Here is a 24,401-nt window from a genome sequence, read left to right as displayed (position 1 = left end):
TTCCGTGAGAATAGCTTTTGCTTTGACAATTAACAAATCACAGGAACAAACATTAGAAAAAGTCAGATTATTTATTAGAGAAACAGAAACAATATTCACTCACGGGCAGTTATGCGCTGTGTCTCCAAAAACGGAATCAAAATTCAATGCGATCTTGAAGAAAAGGTAATTCCAAATATTGTTTTTAAATGAAGCTTTAAAGTAAAAGTGCAAATAGTGAAATTGAAACAATTCCAAAGAAAAAAAACAGCTTTGAAAATTGTATATCCGATTAACCAAACACAGGGGTTGGCGAGCGAAGCGAGCAGGGGGCAGAGCCCCTAGTACTACTAAAATAACAACACAATTACAGCGATAGAACAATATTAAACGAAAGTCTTTATTGTGACACTCAAAGTTAAGTGAAATAATATTTGGTTATAAAATGTCTTCTAACACTGCTACAGAACAAAGCCCAACTGTCACTAAAGTGATCTGTGACTAACCCGAATATGAAAGATGCTACATAAACTTCATTAAATCTTCATTAGAGAGGCAATCCATATCCCATAGAGAGGTTACAGCACATTGCTGCACCCACCACATGACGAACCGACTCAGGATCCCAGATTGGGACCTGAGTGCAGCCATGCGACGGGTGACACCTCAGCACCACACAAGTTCCAATGGAACTGAACCAGAGTGAGGTTTTTTTTTTATGGTGGGCGGAGTGCCAATTCTGCCACCAATCCTCAGGTTTTTCACCTACAGGTTGGAGGGCCGACTTGCAGGGCTGGATGCAGATTAACGTCATACCCATATCCTACATTTGGTAACTAATTGTTAATAATCCACTGCATCCACTTAACAGTGTCATCTCCAGGCAGAGGAGTAGCTTCAGTGACAGACTTTTGTCACCGTCCTACTCCACTGACAGACTGAGGAGATCGTTCCTCCACCACATTATGCGACTCTTCAATTCCACCCGGAGAGGGTAAATGCTAACATTAATTTTATTTTAATTTTTTTCATTTTTATTATTATTTAATTTAATATTGTTTCTTTGTATCAGTATACTGCTGCTGGATTATGTGAATTTCCCCTTGGGATTAATAAAGTATCTATCTATCTATCTATCTATCTATCTATCTATCTATCTATCTATCTATCTATCATATAGTGCCTTTCATATCTATCTATCTATCTATCTATCATATAGTGCCTTTCATATCTATCTTGTTAAACCAAAAAAAACTCCCTTTAATGGTTGAAATTCTTCCTTCATTTTTTACACAGAGTACAAATTCTGTGATGAAACATCTGGCTTTTAAATGGGCTGTGTTTTACATACGTGCTACAGCAAGGAAATGTTCTTAGAGGCAAAATGTTCCTGTCATCAACGTGGCAACAGAGAAAAAAAATGCAAACCTTTTGCAGGATGAAAAGAAATAAAAGGTGGAAAATTTCCAAAAGAGCACCAAAGTATATTTAACCTGCTGAAGATCCTGACAAAGGTCATCATATAAAACAAAACTCAATTACCTTTCAAAGATCCATCCATCCATTATCCAACCTGCTATATCCCAACTACAGGGTCACGGGGGTCTGCTGGAGCCAATCTCAGCCAACACAGGGCGCAGGGCAGGAAACAAACCCCGGGCAGGGCGCCAACCCACCGTAAGGCACACACACACCCACACAGCACACACCAGGGACAATTTAGAATCGCCAATGCACCTAACCTGCATGTCTTTGGACTGTGGGAGGAAACCCACGCAGACACGGGGAGAGAACATGCAAACTCCACGCAGGGAGCGAACCCAGGTCTCCTAACTGCGAGGCAGCAGTGCTACCCACTGCGCCACCGTGCCGCCCTACTTTCAAAGATGTTGTGTTAGGAAGTTTTTCTTTACACAAAGAACGATAGACACTTGGAATAAGCGACCAAGTAGTGTGGTAGACAGTAAGACGTTAGGGACTTTCAAAACTCGACTTGATGTTTTCTTGGATGAAACAAGTGGATAGGACTGGCGAGCTTTGTTGGGCTGAATGGCCTGTTCTCATCTAGAGTGTTCAAATGTTCTAATGTTCTAATGTTTAAGTCTTTGTAGGCTTGATTAGGTGAAGTCAAGTTGCACAAGTGTTAGCTACAGTATAATATCTTCTAATGCTCTAAAATAAAGAGGAACTGTGGCTTTGTGTTAATGCTATCAGTTAGGTGTACCTTAAGAATGAAGGCACTACTGTATGTAAAACAGAGTTTAATTACCTTGTGGTGGTGATCACATTCAAAGATGATGCACTTAAATAAAAAAAAATGCAATAATGCACTCTGTTAAATGACTAGAAGGAAGGGTTTGTGACAGTACTGTACTCACTACTAAAATAACAACACGATTACAGCGACAGAACAATATTAAAAGAAAGTCTTTTTTGTGACACTCAAAGTTAAGTGAAATATTATTTGGTTATAAAGTGCCTTCTAACACTGCTACAGAACAAAGCCCAACTGCCACTGAAGTGATCTGTGACTGACCCGAATATGAAAGATGCTACATAAACTTGGCTGACTTGTAAAAAAGTTTCTTTCCGCCTGGATGAACCTCACATTATTTATTCCTTCTGACAGGACAGAGACACACATACTATTTCTCCGGGACATTCTCTCATGATGCTTATTACATGGTGGGTCACAGCACCTTATAAAGCAAGCACCCTTCATTTAAATCCTCTTCTGACCTGGAAAATCTACATGACACATTACAGAGATGATGAGGTCCATCAGGGATAAAAGACGCTTCTTTACAGGTGAGCTAATGCCAGTAATATAACAGAAACACCAAACATCAAAGGGTGCCCAGCGTGTACAAGTCTTACCTGGGCAGGTCCCTTTGCACAGCAGCCAGACCAGTAACATAATACTTGTTCCTTATTCAAGCTGGTGCATTCTTCATATAATTTAAATCCCAATTTTCCTTTCCGAGTCTGGGCTCTGTGTGCCCCATTAGCAAATGGCTGGGCATTTTACATTGTCATTCTGGTGGCGGTGGGGCCTGGAGGGAGGGTTGGAGTACAAGTACAGCGGGTGTGCAGAAGAGATTAGTGAGGGCAGTGTCACAGTGGGGTGTGGAAAGGAAGGTGCACACTGGGGTACAGTTAGAAGAAGAAGACATCTTACCGCATTTCAAAAGCTTGCCCGTCAGCAGCTCCATACATTGGATGGTGTCTGGATAAGATGGGGCGAGGGGGTAGAAATGTTACATTCAATTCTCAGTATTTAGGATCACCGAGCAAAACGAAAAATCATTTGGCTTTGAGAGTGAGGCAGTTTGCATTTCCCTCTTCCTGATCCTGCTTTACTTACCTCTGGGACCCTCACAGCTCTCGTACGTCTATCTGCCTTACCAAACACGGATGATTCATTTTTCAAAATTATTTAACAAGTTATTAAAATTTTTCAGTATATTGTGAACACTTACTTGCAAAATGTTTATTTTTTTTTACAGACAGCATGGCCTACCTTCTGCTTTGTGAGTACTGAGAAAAATACGACAAAAAACAAACAAACAGGGCAGTGTATTGGAGCAAAGAGGAGGAATATTAAAAGGGAAGAAGTATATGGAGGGTGTTAACTATTGCAAGTCCATCCATCATCCAACCCACTATATTCTAACTGCAGGGTCACGGGGGTCTGCTGCAGTCAATCCCAGCCAACACAGGGTGCAAGGCAGGAAACAAACCCCAGGCAGGATGCCAGCCCACCGCAGGGCACACACACACCAAGCACACACTACGGACAATTTAGGATGGCCAATGCACCTAACCTGCATGTCTGTGGACTGTGGGAGGAAACCCACGCAGACACGGGGAGAACAAGCAAACTCCATGCAGGGAGGACCCGGGAAGCGAAACCGGGTCTCCTAACTGCAGCGCAGCAGCACTACCCACTGCACCACCGTGCTCCCCGAGTCATTATCCAACCCGCTATATCCTAACTACAGGGTCATGGGGGTCTGCTGGAGCCAATCCAAGCCAGTACAAGGTACAACGCAGGAACAAATCCTCGGCAGGGTGCCAGCCCACTGCAAGGCACACACACACACACACCAAGGACAATTTAGGATCGCCAATGCACCTAACCTGCATGTCTGTGGACTGTGGGAGGAAACCCACGCAGACACGGGGAGAACATGCAAACTCCACGCAGGGAGGAACCGGGAAGCGAACCCAGGTCTCTTAACTGCGAGGCACCGGCGCTACCCACTGCGCCGCCCCTATTGTAAGTCACTATCCTTCTATATAAAAGCGGCCGGGATTGTCCTTTCGTCCCGTGAGTGCTACGCAGGCGCGGAGTTTCACACGCCCGTCCATTTTGCAATGCACGATGGGATTTGTAGTTTCGCTTTTCCAGGTAAAAGATGATTTTCTACTCCAGACTGTGCGATATCTTCTTCTTCTTTCTTACTATATAAAAGCGGTCGCGATTGTCCTTCCGTCCCGTGAGTGGAAAGCGTAGCGGTATTCCGCTTATCACAGACTTACTACTTGCAGCTTGCGTGCAGCGACATGATGTGAGCAGAGTTCTGGTGCTCCCATCGTTCCCTTGCTTTTGTGCGCAATGCGCTGGAAAAATAGACAAGATTATGTCTCTGGAAATAATGTTGATGGAGTATAAATGCCTCACCGCATAGTAAATATCAGGGGGGTTCAAAAGGGCGACCTCAATATAGAAAAAATGTTTTAATTTCATCACAAAAATAACAGAAACTACGAGTATTAAAGTAATACCGCTCAAATGCAATATAACCAAATGAATGAGTTTGTATAAAATATCAAATTGATCTACATATTGAATTGCCTTAAGAAGTGCTCGCCTTAAAAGGTGGGTCAGCCTAGTTTTAAAATAAAATTTGATTTACTTATTGTTTATATTAACTCTTTAAGGGCGGATGTCGACTTTTGTCAGCAGGAGGGGTTGAGAGCAGTAAGCAACTGTAAATGGTGACAAAACCTGCCATTACGTTTTAGTTCGACTCTCTTTACTGGAAGGAAAATTAGCTTTGTTGGTTTGACTGAGATTTCCATGTATTTACAGGAGTAGTGAAAAGGAAACAGCATCCAAAATGGCATTGACATCTGGGCACAAAGCAAACAACTCTGTGGACGACGTTTTGTATATGATTGCTGAATTGGACTCTGACCTGTCGGACTCTGATTCTGATGCCAAGTGATTTGGAGATCGAGATCGAAAACGAAAGTGAGGTACCATCATCAGCTGATCGACCTCCAGCTAATCGTGGTGCCGAACACGTTTGTATAGATGAAGACCGCCACTCATAATGACACAAGGTACAAACCAGATTGCGTTGCACTGTGACGGAGACTGCTGCTGCCGTCACACGAAGATAACCTGGCAGCCAGCCTGCCACGCATTCCTGCCACCCGTGAATGTCACGAGCCACAAGAGAATGTGAACTGGTGGCCACAGCACCCAGCAACTGACATTTTAGGTTGATTTATGTGTGAGACCCTTGCTTTGGGTGCTTTTTGGAAAACTGCATGTTTTAGAAAAAATATTCAGCCCTCAAAGAGTTAAGTGACTCCACATCATAACAGGCAGCACGGCTACGGAGGGAATGAAGTGTTGGACTGCAATTCTGTTTGTTCAACCTCAATCACGGACAAAGTGTAGGACACTCATTGAGACTCTTCCAGAAATAATAATATGCTGGACTTGACATCTGGGTCATGATATTGTGTTGTTAAAAATGAGATAGTAGACCTTTGCATTGTGCTATCCATTGGAAGACACTATATAAAATGATTATTATTTTTTTAATTATTGAATTTAATGGTTTTTGCCTCATTGTAACATGCAATGAGCCTGTATAGTAAGGTGTTGACTGCTAACTAGGAGTTGCTTCACTTACCAGTGATAGAGTTTCAAACATCTGGAAGCCAATGCACTGATGCTTACTTTAAGATTGTGTTCATTATAAGACGGCACAGTATAAGTGAATGACCTTCTAAGTTAAGGATGTTGGAGTAGTGTTGTATTAAAAGTGTAGAAATATAGGGTGGTCCGGATCAAATTATGCAATTTTCATTACGCTACAACTTATTAAGTTTATAACATAGAAAATCACCCGACCATCGAGAAGTGTGCGAACTGACGACATGAAGAATCGTCTTCACGCCAAACTGGAATCGTCCCCGCATAAATCAAAGTCATCCAGATGATCAGGATCTGCATAATTAGATCTGGACCACCCTGTACATTGCATTTTCATAGGATCTTGTTCACTGTGGAATGGAGATTTATATTTTAGCAATTTTCGGCATAGCCTAATGGAAAAGGAATTGAATGGCTAACTAAAAGGCTGCCTCTTCAATCACTAACACTTACTTTTTAACTCTGAGTGAGTCTCTTCCCATAACACAGAGACAATTGTGGAACTTATCTGTATGTATGATGTTCATCACCTAGGCCAAAATATGAAATCGTAGCTAATATACGTGTGCAGGAACAGAGTGGCAAGCCATTAGGACTGAGTGAAGCAAATAGCGATGTCACAGGATGGCTTTCAGTAAGGAGTGACAGTACATAAACTCCATTTTAATGAATTTATTTCATCCATCCATCCTCATCCAACCCGCTATATCCTAACACAGGGTCACGGGGGTCTGCTGGATCCAAACCCAACCAACACAGGGCACAAGGCAGGAACAAGTCCCGGGCAGGGCACCCACACACACACCAAGCACACACTAAGGACATTTTAGGATTGCCAATGCACCTAACCTGCAAGTCTTTTGGAGGAAACTGGAGTACCCGGAGGAAACAGACACGGGGAGAACATGCAAACTCCACACAGGGCAGGACCCGGGAAGCGAACCCGGGTCTCCTTACTGCTACTACTTCATTTATGGAATATGCTGTGTGGTCTAAAGCAGTGTGGTCTTCATCACAAAGTGGGTTACAAGATGCAGGCTTAAAAAAATAACTAAAAAAGCACACTGTGCATACCATAAAATACATGTATTACTGCGCTAGTGCGGCGGTCCTCAACCTGTGGGGGCGCGAAGATGTGAAAAAAAGAAAACAAGAATCGAAAATATGAAAAATACATCTATTGAAACCAAAAAAAATGAACTTAGACTACATTCTGATACTAGAACAATAAATACAGAATTAGATAAATGTCGATAAAAGTTAAGTAGGTATAATAAAACAAAAAAAATATAGGAATACATTTTATTAGGGTTTCAAAAAAACATTAGGGGGGCGCGATTAAAACTGTTATGATATTTCAAGGTTGAGAAACGTTGTGCTAGTGACATCAAACCTCAACAAGCTCTTCAAATATCAGGCACATTCTTCTGTATTTCTTTTGTTGCTTATTCTGTATAAGTTGATTTTCTTCTCTCTGGCCCTTGAGCCTTTCAGATGAATTAATTATTGTGTTATTGTTTCTTATTTTTGTTTGTTTAATCTTTATATCTAATACGCTACTGTGGCTGTTCGTTTGTCTGTCCAGGATCTTAAATCGCCTGTTGCTCGCAAACCGTTTGATGCATTGACCTGGAATTTGGTACACATATACAACGTGGCGTCTACTGTCCGGTTTCGGGAAAATGATTGACCTCCAAAGTTATTCCTCTTTTTATTTTTATTTTATTTTATTGTAGAATCAACTCTCGGCAGCAGCCAGCAGGGCGGCCGTGTGGCGCATGTGTACAGGCGCCGTTCTCATCCCTACCACCTTCACCGTCGCTTCATCACCCTCTTCATGTCTGAATTCATTCTTGAGGTAGATTGAAGACTTAAGTGCCAGCTTAAGTGAAAATTTAAAGAAAACGTACTAAGTAATTACAACACAAATGCTGACTTAATCAGTTTTAATGTGAAAAGATGCCAACTGAAGAAAAGAAGAAGCAGGCCACTAGGATGGAGTAAAGAAGAGCTGCTCAGGAAGCAGCAAGCGCATCAACCTCTGACCAAACGAATGGTAAACGTACAGAGAAAGAGGATGAAGACTAGGAAGGATCAAGTCAAGTGTATTCAGTGCGCTGTTACTGGTTATTCTATAATACTGTGGGCTTGTACCTCCTCCAGACCGCGAGGGGGCGTCCGCCCTGGTTATGTTGGGGGCCACGGGTAAAGGGCTTGGAAGCCCAGCCCTGTAGGGACCCGTTGGCCACCGCCAGGCAGCGCCCCAGTGTCTGTACAACCCTGGAGTCCAGCACTTCCGCCACACCAGGAAGTGCTGGGGGGAAGACGACAGGGGACACCCAGACGGCTTCCGGGTGCGCAGCCAGCACTTCCGCCACACTGGGGTGGGTCTATGGAGGAGTGCCGGGAAGCAGCTGGAGCCCATCCGGGTTCCTATTTAAGGGGCCGCCTCCCTTCAGTCGATGGCGGAAGTCGGGTGGAAGTGGACAGAGCTGGAGAGAGGACTGGAGGCGGCCAAGAGCTGTACTTATCAATAGCACCTGATGACCCTGATTCTCTTGATTCACTAGCACAATGTCTGACTTGTATCTCAGAATGGATGAATAGTAATTTTCTCAAGTTAAATAAAGAGAAAACTGAAATCTTAGTGATTAGCAATAATGGATACAATGAGGCTATTATAAATAAACTGGATACATTAGAATTAAAAGTCAAGACGGAGGTCAAAAGCTTAGGGGTGATTGTTGACTATAATCTGAATTTTAAATCACATATTAATCAGATCATTAGGACTGCATTTTTTCACTTAAGAAACATAAGTAAAGTTAGACCTCTTATATCGCTGAAAGATACTGAGAAATTAGTTCACGCGTTTGTTTTCAGTCGACTAGATTACTGTAACGCACTCCTCTCAGGACTACCCAAAAAAGATATAAATCACTTGCAACGAGTGCAGAATGCAGCTGCTAGAATCCTAACTAAGAAAAGAAAATCCGAACACATTTCTCCAGTTTTGATGTCACTACACTGGTTGCCTGTGTCATTCAGGATTGACTTTAAAATACTGCTTATGGTTTATAAAGCCTTAAATAATCTCGCTCCATCTTATATATCGGAATGCCTGACACGTTATTTTCCAAATCGTAACCTCAGATCCTCAAATGAGTGTCTCCTTAGAATTCCAAGAACAAAACTTAAAAGAAGTGGTGAGGCGGGCGGCCTTCTGCTGTTATGCACCTAAAATCTGGAATAGCCTGCCAATAAGAATTTGCCAGGCTGATACAGTGGAGCACTTTAAAACACTGCTGAAAACATATCACTTTAACATGGCCTTTCTATAACTTCAATTTAATTTAATTTAACTTAATCCTGATACTCTATATGTTCAATTCATCATAATAACTATTCATGGTGGTTCTAAAATCCGTACTGACCCCTACTCTCTTTTCTGTTTCTTTTTCCGGTTTCTTTGTGGTGGTGGCCTGCGCCACCTCCACCTACTCAAAGCTTCATGATGCTCCAACAATGATGGACGGATTAAAAGGCAGAAGTCTACGTGACCATCATCATCATCAAGTCCGTCCGTGAGAATCCTAAATCCAAAGAGGACTGTTTCATTTATGTTAGGTAGAATGCCCAGAGGGGACTGGGCGGTCTCATGGTCTGGAATCCCTACAGGTTTTATTTTTCTCCAGCCGTCTGGAGTTTTTTTGTTTTTCTGTCCCCCCTGGCCATTGAACCTTACTCTTATTCGATGTTAATTAATGTTGACTTATTTTGTTTTCTTATTGTGTCTTTCATTTTTCTATTCTTTAATATGTAAAGCACTTTGAGCTACTGTTTGTATGAAAATGTGCTATAGAAATAAATGTTGTTGTTGTTGAAGAGAGAGAGGCACGAAGGACTGTGTGGCCTGGACTTTGGGGAATCGGTGCTGGAGGCACTGGGGGTGCACGTGAGGTCAACTTGTAAATATTTGTAAAATAAACTTGTGTTGGGTGCCGAAATAAGATGTCCGCCTGTCTGTGTCCGGGTTCAAGTCCACAATACATTAAACTTTAAAATTCAATTAGTGGCTTTGAGCTCAGGAGGCTTTTTATAACATTTCTGGTCTTTCTATTTGTGTTCAATCATAACACTAACAATTACTGTGTGGAGCTGAGCGAGCCACTTTACCTAACAGTGATCCAGTTGAAGGAGTGTGATATGAAAGTTAGTTAGTGAGTGTGGTGTTAAGGTACCTATGGATACCAATACATACAGGTGGCGTTCATCACCTGGGGCTTCTAGATAAAGCAAAGGCGATGGTTATTTAAACTAGGAAAAATAAAGGGCAGTGCTATGTGGTGGTGTTCACTAAAGAGTTGCAACATCTACTATACAATAAAACATTTAGGACTGTGAGCAATCTGATTGGACAGTCTAGCTTTCGAGATGCGACTGAAAGAGGAAATGCGAGTGTGAGAAAAGGTGTAGGAGGCATGCTGAGAGTCGCCGTCTTAGACGGAAAGTATAAAAGTGGACAGGACGCAACAAAGCCATCTCAAAATGACTACGTCTGGGAAGCACGCTTTCCCGAAATGCCGTCAACAGAAGGAGTGCCGGTCAAGATAGGTTCAAACATGCTAGGATACCAAAGAAAGGTGCTGGAGGTACAGGTGGGGCAGGAGATACCCAATATTCTTCAATTTATTCTATTAACTGTCTTTGACAGCTCATGTGGCTAGTATAAAATAAAGTATAATTCATTTATGCAACATGCTAGTCTTATTGAATGGGGGATGACAAACTATAATGATAGAAGAATGCTACATAAAATTTACTTTCCTTTGTTGACTGCTTTAAATTATTCTGTACTGCACGATCATGTGGGAGAGGGTTGAGCTACATGGCTCAAAGTCACTGGTTGAATTCCCATATCTGCCCCACTCAAAGTTCACTTCCTTCACTAATATTACAAAGAGACACAAAGTGGCACTGTATATTTATATTATAATATATATATTATTACCAGAAAGAAAATTAGTTCAATCTATACATTAAAGCAACGTTTCTCAACCTTTAAGTATTTGCGACCCGAGTTTTCATAACGGTTTTAATCGCTCCCCCCCTAACGTTTTTTTGAAAGGAGCCCACTAATACCAATTTGTTCTTTTTTAATTAATGATATATCATAGATGCATATTTTATTATACCTACTTAACTTTTATCGACATTTATCTAACTCTATATTTATTTTTCTACTATCAGAATGTAGTTTAAGTTAATTTGTTTTGGTTTCAATAGATGTATTTTTCATATTTTTGAGTCTTGTTTTCTTTTTTTCACATCTTCATGCCCCCCCTTTTGTTACTTCACGCCCCCCTAGGGTGCCCGCCCCAGAGTTTGAGAACCATTGCATTAAAGTAAATGTTACCCCTCATGACAGCTGTCAGTGGTGTTCTCTTCAGTCCTGCCATTCTTCCTTTTCTACATCATCTGCTAATTCACACAGTAAATTTAGGCTTTAAACACCACTTGTTAAGTTTTGCTGCATTGCAGCCTTGAGGATTGCCAGCGACTTGCGTAATGGCAGAAGCTGACAGGCGGCTTGGCCCACACCTCTTTTGGCCCTTGGGGGTCTGCTGAGCCATGTGTTTCTGCGGATTCGGCTGCATGTCTTCGGAAGGCGCAGATCATTCTCCTTTATAAATGTCATTAGGAAAACTTAATTGCCAAGCTGCTCTGCTGTGTGATTTTTTTTCTTCCCTCTGAAGGCCCCTGTGGTTCATGGATATCCAAAGTTTATTTTTTGTTGTCCTCACTGAATGTTGGGGTATGGGGACTCTAAGCAAGTGACTCAGCTCAGCGGAGCAGATCATCACATTTAATAACAGAGAACTGACGGCAGCTGGCAAAGAATCCATAAATTATCCATAAAGAGCTATGTAGGGGAGGGCATCGAGTCAACTGACCCCCTATTCCTAAAGGTGGAGGCCCCAAATCCCAGAGCAATGTTACAGAAAAGCTGTGCAATAAAATTAACTTGAAAAATCTATACTGGATTCTGCCTATAAACGTAGATCTATACTTAACTGCCAGCCTACAGTAACAGTGGAAACAAAATTATAATCTTACCAAAGCCTCCCCATAAATGATGCAGCGTGCGGCCGGGGCTCTTGCCCAGGTGGGATGCCTCCACGTTGGGAGGACCAGGGGAGCAAGCATGCCCAAGCATTTACCTCCCCCGGGATGCTAGATGGGGTTGCAGCGGTGCCTCAGACTCCCGCCGGGCTTCATGGGAGTTGGAGTATGATGCAGCCCTGTTGAGATCCGCAGGCGCCGCCAGGGGGTGCTGCCGTAGGAGCTGCTGAGCCCTTATGGGCAGTTCTTCCACTACACCTGGAAGAGCAACCAGAAACGAGCAATCAAGTGCTCCAGGTGTGTTATAAAAAGAGCCGACAGACACTACTCAGGGAGCCAGAGTCGGGAGGAGGAGTGACGAAGCTTGACCCGAGGAGTGAAGGAGGAGAAAGATAAAGAGAAGGAAGAGACTTGTGGTATTGCGCTGTGCTTATGCCGGGACTGTGTTATATCCCACAAGGGAAAAAGCAAATAAAATCAAAGTGCGCATTGAACTTGGGTCGGGTTCAGCTGGCGGTGCCAGCCTGGTGGGCCACAACACATACATTTACCGTATGTCTGTGTTGTAAACTGACTGGCCAAATACAATCTGAAATTTGATGCTAACAAAATATAATCATCATCTTTAAACACTGACCCCTAATTCCTGTTTACTGGGTTCTCTTTCAGAGAAAATGCTCAATGCATTTTCAGATGACCAGCTGCCTACTAAGAACATTTTGACAAGCCAGAAGCAAACCTAAAGAGTGTCAGTCAATTTGTTGATGGTAGAGAAGAATGATGGATGATACTTGGCCCAGTTAAGTCTATTTGGGAGATGCTGATACTTTGACTTTGATTCTTTAGCAGTGCTTTCAAAGCGTATGGTTACTGTCATGTTGTGGTGTTGATCGTTTAATTTTATCGTACAGTGTCTCTCTCCTGGGCTGCTATTATTAATTATTGTTGATGTTTTGGTTTTATGAAAAATGAAGCACTATACATACAAGCTCCGAAGAAAGAATTTACATCGATCGCGCTGTGATCTGAAGGATCATGAATATTTCCTGTAAATTGGGGGTAAAATTAGCCAGGTATGCCGACAATACCTTCAACAAGCATTCAAAACCTCTGTATTGTTAAAGGATTTGAAGACCAGGCTTCTCAAATATGCTCCAGCTTTTAGGGCTTATTTTAAATAAAAGCATTTCTGCTAAATTATCAATGTCAGTCAGTCAGTCATTTTCCAACTCACTATATGCCAACACAGGGTCACTGGGGGTCTGCTGGAGCCAATCCCAGCCAACACAGGAACAAATCCTGGGCAGGGTGCCAGCCAACCACAGGACACACACACACCAAGCACACTAAGGACAATTCAGGAGGAAACTTTAGCACCAGGAAGAAACGCACGCAGACACGGGGAGAACATGCAAACTCCACCCGGGAAGTGAACCCAGGTCTCCTTACTGCGAGGCAGCAGCGATACCACTGTGCCGCCCCAATATCACTGTGCCATCTCTAAAACTTCAGCAGGAAGTCTTGTCAGTGGCAGGCTGCCGAATGTGAGCAAACGGAATTCTTATTGTTTAAGCTGTAGCCCATCATTTTTATCTCCCCCACCTCTATTTATGTGAAGCTGGCATCCATAGTGATGACGTCTCCTTCAAGATAACTGTTTGAAGGAGAATGCCCTGTATACAGGGTTGATGTCAAAATGAATGTTGAGACACTAAGAGCTATGGAAATGCAAGGCAGAGAACAATCCCGGGGGAAGCACTAAGGGCCTTTATTTTTCCACTAATACTGGGGAAAACTAACAATAGAATAATCTAGTCTAATATATAAAGCAGAGTCGAAGTGTCTATGTATGTTTGTTTGTCCGCCATACAAATCTGCACCGGGCGTCCGATTGGCACCAAACTGGGGATGGGGCTCCTTTGTGACCAGGAGAAGGTCATGGGGTATGTTTGGTTGGGAAAAATGTTCGTGGTGAAGGGCAGGGCATCTTTTCACCTTCGATACACGTCCCCGTACTTATCATCGACAAGATGGCCGCACAGTGCAACAAACCTTCACGGCGGTGCCATCTAGCGGCACGTTTGGTCCCTGTGTGTCGCTCTTTACCCATGTTTCTTCAAATTGCCAAGAGATGGAGGAAGTGTCCAAGTATGAGAAGGCCGACTGCTTTGATCGGGTGAAGCGGGACTGGCATGTAGATATAAAGTGTGAACGACCCAGTGCGCGTGACCGGCTGACACACCCGCGTTTCCGCACGTCACACTCCCACACACACTGATCGTGCTATATTTCATTCGCCAATGTCCGTTATATGGCAGCACGTTTGAACAGAGACTCACCCTAAAAAGACAGCATCCTTCCCCTGCCATTTTCCCCACATGCAGCACCAGTTGTATGTCAGTTCTCTCTGCAGTTACCGTCGCCAACATCCGTTAGATACCAGCACACTTCAACACAAACACTCCTTACAAACAGACCACCCCTCCACGCCATTTTTCCTAGTACAGTTTCAGTGCTACTCTTTCTCACTGGCTTTCCGTATTTGTGGTGCTATTTGTTCGCGTCCGTATTGTAAATAAGATAAATTCATCTCACTGTGGTGCATATTACGTACGTAATACCATGTAACACCTTATAATTGTTCTGCTTTTTCGTGAACATACCTATACCACTGAAAAAAGACGTACAATTCGACGGTCCACTTCAGATGGTCTATTTCAAGGGTGTCTGAGACGCCACAGCAGACACAATCCAAAATGGACGAACTTACAATAAAATGTGAATCAGAAAACTGTTTGTTCTATTTCTATGTTCTTTTCTTTCATTTGGGAAATTCTCCGGGTATAGATTCCCTGGCAACGTCGGGTACTCCTGCTAGTAAGTAATAAATATAAGTTCTTAAAGTAACATTCATAACCCTATGCATTTCAGGAAAAGCCACTCCTGTACTTCGATTTAGAAATAATCTGATACAAAGACTTCAAGGCATCTCTAGCATGTAAAGTGTTAATAAAACATTTATAGTGACATAACTATCACAATAATAAATATAATACATGCATCATAATACGACATACAATACATCACACATAAACACCGACTCAAGACAGATTACACAAAACACAACGTCCCAGTCCTATTAAAACAATGGCAATGTGGGACAATGAGAGCAGACGCTGGCTCACTCCTACTTCCTGTGATTTATTTTTTTTTGCACTTTACTATCAAAGACATGCTAGAAATACCTTCAGGTTGTCGTGATAGATTATTTCTAAAGTGAAATATGGGTTGGGATGGGCTCCCTGGTATCGACCCTGACACATTTATGACTATGATTCCATCTCCCAATTTGATTCTTACATTTTTACTGCAGTCACCTTGTGCAGTCAATACAAGTGAGATCCTTTCATATCAGGCTGCAATTATTTTTCTTCAACCTGATCTCCAATGTGACTTTATTAGTCTACTAAGCTAAGAAAATTATTGTTCTTCGTAAAAAGCAGCCAATTGTGCTTTCCCACAGCTGACTACTCAGCTATCCTAAAAATGGCTGCTCTCCATTTACAATAAAAAAATCAAGCTGACCAAATTCTCTGCAACCATTTGATCCCACGGCTCTTGTTCAGAAAGCGGACGCCATTTGGTTGTTTCACAATAATTAAGAATAAGTATATAAGTAGGTTTCACATTTCTGTTATCATTTTAGTCTTAAAATAGTTAAAATCCAGCCATCCATTTTCTAACCCGCTGAATCCGAATACAGGGTCAGGGGGGTCCGCTGGAGCCAATCCCAGCCAACACAGGGCAAAAAGCAGGAACCAATCCTGGGCAGGGTGCCAACCCACCGCAGGACACACACAAACACACCCAGCACACACTAGGGCCAATTTAGAATCGCCAATCCACCTAACCTGCATGTCTTTGGATTGTGGGAGGAAATCGGAGCGCCCGGAGGAAACCCACGCAAACACAGGGAGAACATGCAAACTCCACGCAGGGAGGACCCGGGAAGCGAACTCGGGTCTCCTAACTGAGAGGCAGCAGCACAACCACTGCGCCACCGTGCCGCCCAATAGTTAAAATTTAGCCTTAAAATCTGCAGTAAGATGCTGCAGATGTTCTATCAGATGGTTGTGGCGAGCGCCCTCTTCTACGTGGTGGTGTGCTGGGAGGCAGCATAAAGAAGAGGGACGCCTCACGCCTGGACAAACTGGTGAGGAAGACAGGCTCTATTGTAGGCACAGAGCTGGACAGTTTGACATCCGTGGCAGAGTGACGGGCGCTGAGCAGACTCCTGTCAATCATGGAGAATCCACTGCATCCACTGAACAGGATCATCTCCAGACAGAGGAGTAGCTTCAGCGACAGACTGCTGTCACCATCCTGCTCCACTGACAGACTGAGGAGATTATTCCTCCACCACACTATGCGACTCTTCAGTTCCACCAGGGGGGTAAACGTTAACATTATACAAAGTTATTGTCTGTTATACCTTCATTTCTATCACTCTTTAATTTTAATTTTTGTTTAATTTTTTTTATCAGTATGCTGCTGCTGCTAGAGTATGTGAATTTCCCCTTGGGATTAATAAAGTATCTGTCTATCTATCTATTTGTTATATAGTGCCTTTCATGTCTATCTGTCTATCTATTGTGGTCCCCGGCCGGGACGCCCAGGAGGACCGGAGGAGGACTTGTGCCTCCTCCAGACCTCGAGGGGGCATCCGCCCTGGTTATGTTGGGGGCCTCGGGTACAGGGCTTGGAAGCCCAGCCCTGTAGGGACCCGTGGCCACCACCAGGCGGCGCCCCGGTGCCTGAGGAACCCTGTAGCCCAGCACTTCCGCCACACCAGGAAGTGCTGGGCGGAAGATGACAGGGGACACCCGGACAGCTTCCGGGTTCGCAGCCGGCACTTCCGCCACACTGGGGTGTGGCTAGGACTGATTGCCGGGAAGCAGCTGGAGCCCATCCGGGTTCCCATTTAAGGCACCGCCTCCCTCCAGTTAGAAGTGGATGCCGGTTGGAAGAGGACAGAGCTGGAGAGAGGACGGGAGGCGGTCGAGAGAGAGGCACAGTGACTGAGAGTGTGGCCTGGACTTTGGGGAATCGGTGCAAGAGGCACTGGGGTTTGTGAGCACAAATTGTATATAAAAGTTGTAAATAAACAGTGTGTGGTGGAACTATGTTGTCCGTCTGCCTGTGTCCGGGTCCAAGTTCACACTATCTATCTATCTATCTACCATATAGTGCCTTTCATATCAATCTATCTATCTATCATATAGTGCCTTTCATATCTATCTGTATCTATCTACCATATAGTGCCTTTCATATCTATCTATCTATCTATCTATCTATCTATCTATCATATAGTGCCTTTCGTATCTATCTATCTATCTATCTATCTATCTAATAGTGCCTTTCGTATCTATCTATCTATCTACCATATAGTGCCTTTCGTATCTATCTATCTATCTATCTATCTATCTATCTATCTATCTATCTATCTATCTATCTATCTATCTATCTATCTATCTATCTAATCTCTTGTACTGTCACAATAAACTCCAACTCCCTAAACAGGATGTGCAGAATTAAGAAAGTTATCTTAGGTTAAATAAGACAATGACTACACAAACTTAGGATTGAAATGGAGTGTATATTCTGCACACTGTGTCATTCTAGTAAATAAATACTGAAATCCTTTTCTGTTTACTACACTGCTTTTAATGTAAACAGCATAACACTTCTGGTTTGCCGAGGATATCTGATTTTCCTGCAGTTAGCCTCATTGTAAAGTGAACTTGTTTTAGTAACAGAAATCTTACTTTGTTATGGGCTGCATAGTGGTAGATGCCCCAACTTCACAGATAACAGGTTTTTAAGGTAATTTGAGCTTAATGGACCCACTCCTCTTCTTCTTTTTCCACATTTATGTAAAGTTCAAATAGTTCATAATAGTTTTTTGTTAAGATTTTTTTATGAGCATGGCTGCAAAAATTCATTATTCACTTTCAGGCTTTTTATGCTGCCTACCAGTTATTATTTGTCAATTGGACATCTGCTGGCTCCAAACCAAGGACTGTGGAAAGCAGTGGGGCTGCACAGTGCCCGAGGGGTGGCACAAGGAGAGTTGTAATGCACTGCTGTAGGACTCCCAAAGTAGAGGACCAGAAGCGGGATTAGAAGATAAATGTAATTAAAATTCATTCAAAGCCGATTTAAAATTGCTGCAGCATCACAAATCTACTTTGGAATTAAAGTCTTATAAAGCAGAAAAAGTCAATTTCATTCAGGACATGAATAAATGTCTACCAGCAACAAAACAGTTAAAGTTATTGAGTATTGTTACTCACTTAAAAACACCAACCTCATATATTCTTTCTCTCTACCATATTCTCAACAAAAGTGACTCAGCGTGCGTTATAAAAAATGTAATTAGTTTGTGGTGCTTCATTCTGGTTCTTTGCTGTTTAGTTAGATTGCTTAATTTGTATTATTATCCTCCTTATTGTGTGTACACACCATTAACATTAACATTGCCATTTCAAATGTGTGGTCAAATGCAGGTGTTTAATGGTGCTGTCTTTGCAATCATTTCAGATTAATTGTCAAATGTACAAAGTAGAATAAAATGTGTATATACATGCCAACACCAACACACAGCATGTGCCACTATCCCATATTATGAATCTTACTGAATAGGTAATCTGTATATATAAAAACCAAATACCACTGACTCACTCAAAACGAAATCTCCCGATCCATGAGGACTTGGGACTTGAAATTTGGAATGTAGGTTACCCTTGGCCCATAGGCGTTCGCTAAGAAATGGTTTTAAAAATTTTGTGGTCCAAGCGCGAATGTCTTATAGTTTTTTAGACCCATTCGTATGTCTGTCCGCTTTCACGAGCGAACAACTTAACGTACAGTATTTAGATTGGGTTTTTTTTTTCTATAATTTGCTTGAACATTCTGTTGATTTTGTGACTTTCTCATTACGCTAGTTTCTGTAGCCGAGGATCAAAACCGCCAAGGTCCCCGCCTCCGGCCACCACCCAAGTCACACTGCACCCGACCTCCTTGGCCCCTCCCATAGGTGGTGAGCCCCATCAGGCCGTGATCTTCAGCTCTCTCTGGAGTGGTTCGCAGCTGAGTGTGAAGTGGCTGGGATGAGAATCAGCACCTCCAAATCCGAGAGCATGGTCCTCAGCCGGAAAAGGGTGGAGTGCCCTCTCAGTGTTGGGGAGATCCTGCCCCAAGTGTTGGAGTTCAAGTATCTCGGGGTCTTGTTCACGAGTGAGGGAAGAATGGAGCATGAGATTGACAGGCGGATCGGTGCAGCATCCGCAGTGATGCGGGCTCTGCATCGGTCTGTCGTGGTGAAAAAAGAGCTGAGCCGTAAGGCAAAGCTCTCAATTTACCAGTCGATCTACGCTCCTACCCTCACCTATGGTCATGAGCTATGGGTAGTGACCGAAAGAACGAGATCGCGAATACAAGCGGCTGAAATGAGTTTCCTCCGCAGGGTGTCTGGGCTTTACTTTAAAGATAGGGTGAGGAGCTCAGTCATCCGGGAGGGGCTCAGAGTAGAGCCGCTGTTCCTCCGCATCGAGAGGAGTCAGATGAGGTGGCTCGGGAATTTGATCAGGATGCCTCCTGGACGCCTCCCTGGTGAGGTGTTCCGGGCACGTCCAACCGGGAGGAGGCCCGGGAAGACCCAGGACACGCTGGAGGGACTATGTCTCCCGGCTGGCCTGGGAACGCCTTGGGATTCTCCCGGAAGAGCTGGAAGAAGTGGCTGGGGAGAGAGAAGTCTGGGCCTCTCTGCTTAAGCTGCTACCCCCGCGACCCGACCTTGGATAAGCGGAAGATGATGGATGGATGGATGGATGGATCATTACGCTAAGTATCACAGTTCGCTTGCGGTACCGATTTACTAGCGCAAAGCCGAGAGAGACTCATCAGGCTGCGGAAAGGGGGGCGGGGCCCTCCTCACTCACATGTCTGCCACGGGGCCTAACCTTAACTCCGCTTAGTTAGCGAATGAGAGAACTACTTAACGGATTTAGATCTTTTTTTGTTCAATAAGTTGCTTGAACATTCCGGATGATTTTGCAACTTCTCTCATTGCCTTAAGAATCATACTTCGCTTGCAGGAGCGATATATTCGTGCTAATCCGAGACAGAGGCTGTGGGCCAAGGGGAGGGGGAAGAGTGACGTCAGGAGTAGAGAGCTGGGCCGGGCCCTCCTCACTGTCCTGTGTCACTATTATGTGGGAAAAGAAGTGAGGGATGGCTAGTGTAAAATATAATAACACAGTACAATAGGCCATAAGTAGCCTGTTCGGCGGTGGCCCCTCTGGTTCTGGAGTCCAGGCACCACATATAATTTCAGCGTTTCTGTGTTATTTATGCAGTATTTAACTCACCATGTACTCTGCCCATATACCTTCTTTTGCTTTGTGTACATTATTTTTAATTGGACTTCACTGGCTGTGTAACATATTTGCATGGCACCTGCTCAGCCCAGGGCTGTTGGGCACTACAAGTGGTGATGAACTCTTCACATTTAACAGAATTTTACTAGCATTCAGTATCCTTTGGTTTATGACATGTAGGATATATATACATGTTGAATAAGAAAGGCAAACATTATTAGTTAGTGGGCATCTCACATGTAAGACCCAAATCCTTTAAGTTAAAGTTTAAGGTAAATTTACCATTGTTTTTGCTTAGTTTAAATTTAAATATAATGTAGCTATAACATAGATAATGGAAGATTCTCTTCCAACCCTTGTAAGTGTAAGGTAATGGAATGCTCCAAATGTTAGCTCTGTGCGACAATATCATAGCCCTTAGACTGAAGTTAGGCAGCTAGAAAGAAACAAGATCTGTTATAGTCAGATGGACATTAACGACATATGGTCTTCTGACCATATATTTATGAATGACATAACACACAGAAAGTGCTTGGTGTGTGGGTGTGTTTGTGTGTGTCCTGCGGTGGGTTGGCACCCTGCCCTGGATTGGTTCCTGCCTTGTGCCCTGTGTTGGCTGGGATTGGCTCCAGCGGACCCCCGTGACCCTGTATTCGGATTCAGCGGGTTAGAAAATGGATGGATAACACACAGAAACCTTGAGAACTTTAACCTAGATACTTAAGCCTCAAGCAGAATACTACAGACAATAACTTACATTTTTTTGTGTATATTATCAACTTTTTTCTTCATTTAGTGTAAATTTCACTAAAATGTTTTAAATTAAGGCACTTGGACTGTAGACTTTATTTATTTTTTTGGTCCAAGTCATGCTATTACTGGAATGCCTTTCTGGTAAGTGCATTTGAACTACTTGGAAACCCTGAGTTATATCGCAAAATAACGTTTTGGCGCTACAAGCACTTGCAGAGTTAAATTCTGTTTTTATCCTCAGATCATAAGGCTACTCAATGACCACTCTAATGTATAATTACATTAGTGGACCTGAAGTGTGTTTTGGTTCATCACCTGTTGTGTTTGGCGTACGGTATTGCATTTATTGCCTGTTGTTGTGTTATACTACTATCACTAGTGTTATGAAATTGTCAAAAATGTATTTTGCCCAAGCTGGAGACCGCAACACCAATTTGCCTGCCAGCTTTTTTAATTCTCTTTGTATTGTCTTATTACATAATAAACACTGTTTCCAAAAAAACACTAAAGTACTGCTATGAAAAACAAATTCCAGAGCGCTGACCCATAAGATGAATTACAACTAGAACTGCCAGTGACCTTTCTCACAGTGATGACAATATCACTTGAACCCAAATGCTAAGACTATGAATCAAATTGAGATCTGGGAAGCTATGAATGTTAACCAGAACACCTAACACTACGATTTCAAGACTAAGATAGTTTTCGGTTTGAATCCATAATCTCGGGCACACAGCTGAAGTGTTACACTCAGTTGTATAGTGAAATTTTCATGACGTGATGTGTAGTGCCACTTGGGAGGCATTCCTTAACAATGGTGCAGAGCGTTTAACAAAATACTGAGACCACTTGTAGTGCCCAACAGTCCTGGGCTGAGCAGGTGCCATTCAAACATGTTACACAGCCAGTGAGGTCCAATTAAATAAAAATGAAATAACACAAATATTAATATATATGTTAAACTAAGTAGTATATCCAAAACACACATACGGCCATGTTTGTTTCTTGAACATAAAGCTTAAAGAATATTCACTACAAATTAACAGAATTTATCTTTTAATTTAAACAATAACGCTTTTGTTTTCAGTCGACTAGATTACTGTAACGCACTCCTCTCAGGACTACCCAAAAATGACATAAATCACTTGCAACGAGTGCAGAATGCAGCTGCTAGAATCCTAACTGGGAAAAGAAAATCCAAACACATTTCTCCAGTTTTGAGGTCACTACACTGGTTGCCTGTGTCATTCAGGACTGACTTTAAAATACTGCTTATGGTTTATAAAGCCTTAAATAATCTCGTTCCATTTTATATATCGGAATGTCTGACACGTTATATTCCAAATCGTAACCTCAGATCCTCAAATGAGTGTCTCCTTATAATTCCAAAAGCTAAACTTAAAAGAAGTGGTGAGGCGGGTGGCCTTCTGCTGTTAGGCACCTAAAATCTGTTATAGCCTACCAATAGGAATTCACCAGGCTGATACAGTAGAGCACTTTAAAACACTGCTGAAAACACATTACTTTAACATGGCCTTTTTATAACTTCACTTTAACTTAATACTGATACTCTGTATGTTCAATTCATCATAATAACTATTCATGGTGGCTCTAAAATCCATACTGACCCCTACTCTCTCTTCTGTTTCTTTTTCCAGCCTGCGCCACCACCACCTACTCAAAGCATCATGATGCACCAACATTGATGGACTGAAAGCCAGAAGTCTACGTGACCATCATTATCAGGTCCTTCCATGAAAACCCTAAATACAAAGAGGACTGTTTGACTTATGTTAGGTAGATTGCCCAGAGGGGACTGGGTGGTCTCTTGGTCTGGAGCCCCTACAGATTTTATTTTTTTTCTCCAGCCTTTGGAGTTTTTTTTTGTTTTTTCTGTCCACCCTGGCCATCGGACCTTACTCTTATTCTATGTTAATTAATGTTGACCTATGTTTATCTTTTATTGTGTCTTCTATTTCTCTATTCATTTTGTAAAGCACTTTGAGCTACATTTTTTTTGTATGAATATGTGCTATATAAATAAATGTTGATTGATTGATTGATAATGTCCGACATTTACCAGTTCTTAACTGTGGCAGAGCTGCATGTAAGAATCACACTGTACTATGGGCACGTACAATAACAATAAACCTGAACATTAGTCTGAACTTTGTAAAGACATATGATAGGAACAGTTTAAAACAATTAACCAATGCACAGTCATGCCATTTATGTAGCCAGCCTATCAATTATACAGCCTTTAACTTCGGTCTACCATATAATGTTTTTAATATCTATCTATCTACTATATAGTGCATTTCACATCTGTTTATCATATAATGCCTTTTGTATCTATTGTATAGCAACTTTCATATCTATTTACTGGTTTTGTCCAATGACTTTTCTACCATCTACCTCCTAATTTATTCTATAGTGTCTTTTCAATGTAGTAAGCAACACCTTTTCAATCTATCTTGATTTTAAGTGGAACTTTCATTTATCTCTAACCATATTACTTTCATCTTCTATTGGTTTGCTACAGGCAGCCATAGGAAAACCACATATATAGTCCTTAATTTTATATAGTGTCTTTCTCATCCGTCTATATTTTACTTTTTAGAGACAAATGCAAAACTCTCTCTCTCTCTCTGTCTGTCCATTAACTAGATATTTAAAAAATGAATCTTCATGCATGTTTCAAAACACTCTGAAATAACGTTACAATAAAAATGGTGACACGCTTGTGCATTGGGGAGACAAGCTCAGGACCACTTTAATAACTGTTACGCTCTAAGCCAGAGGGTGGTGTTAATTGTCTAATGCCTTTCTTCCCCCCTCTGCTTAAATGAAGTTTGACATCACTTCCACCTCTGACATCACTACTGGTTTCCACCCTCGTGAACCTACCCCTTCTGGCTTGCAGACGTCACAACTGGCTCTATCGCCAACTTGGGGCAGTCTGAAGAAGGCTCCTGTCTGAACAATGCAACTCGGAATATTACAATCTTTTGTTTCTTTAGGTCATTACAATGTACCAGGATCTCTATGGTGTGTTTTGTGTCTTATTACAGTGGATAACGTAAACCTGCTCAGACATCTAAATCACTAACTTCACATTGGTAACACCCTTTAAAAAGATGTCTAGTTTTTTGGTC

General features: G+C 42.4%; 1 protein-coding gene across 19 annotated transcripts in view; it reads right to left on the bottom strand.

The window, feature by feature from the left end:
* brsk2b (BR serine/threonine kinase 2b) overlaps positions 1 to 24,401 on the bottom strand; it is an 899,053-nt gene that overhangs the window by 53,041 nt on the left and 821,611 nt on the right. For 15 of the 19 annotated variants that reach the window (XM_039736387.1, XM_039736429.1, XM_039736405.1 and 12 more), the window contains one exon: positions 3,158 to 3,205. The exons of the other annotated variants lie outside the window; for them this stretch is intronic. In XM_039736387.1, the coding sequence (XP_039592321.1) occupies positions 3,158 to 3,205 (48 nt within the window). The remainder of the gene's footprint in view (positions 1 to 3,157; positions 3,206 to 24,401) is intronic. 19 annotated transcript variants of the gene reach the window in all.

This window comes from Polypterus senegalus, chromosome 1, assembly GCF_016835505.1.
Source record: "Polypterus senegalus isolate Bchr_013 chromosome 1, ASM1683550v1, whole genome shotgun sequence".
NCBI classification, from domain to species: domain Eukaryota; kingdom Metazoa; phylum Chordata; class Cladistia; order Polypteriformes; family Polypteridae; genus Polypterus; species Polypterus senegalus.
Note: the sequence above shows the minus strand (reverse complement) of the source record. Positions and strands in the feature narration are given on the sequence as shown.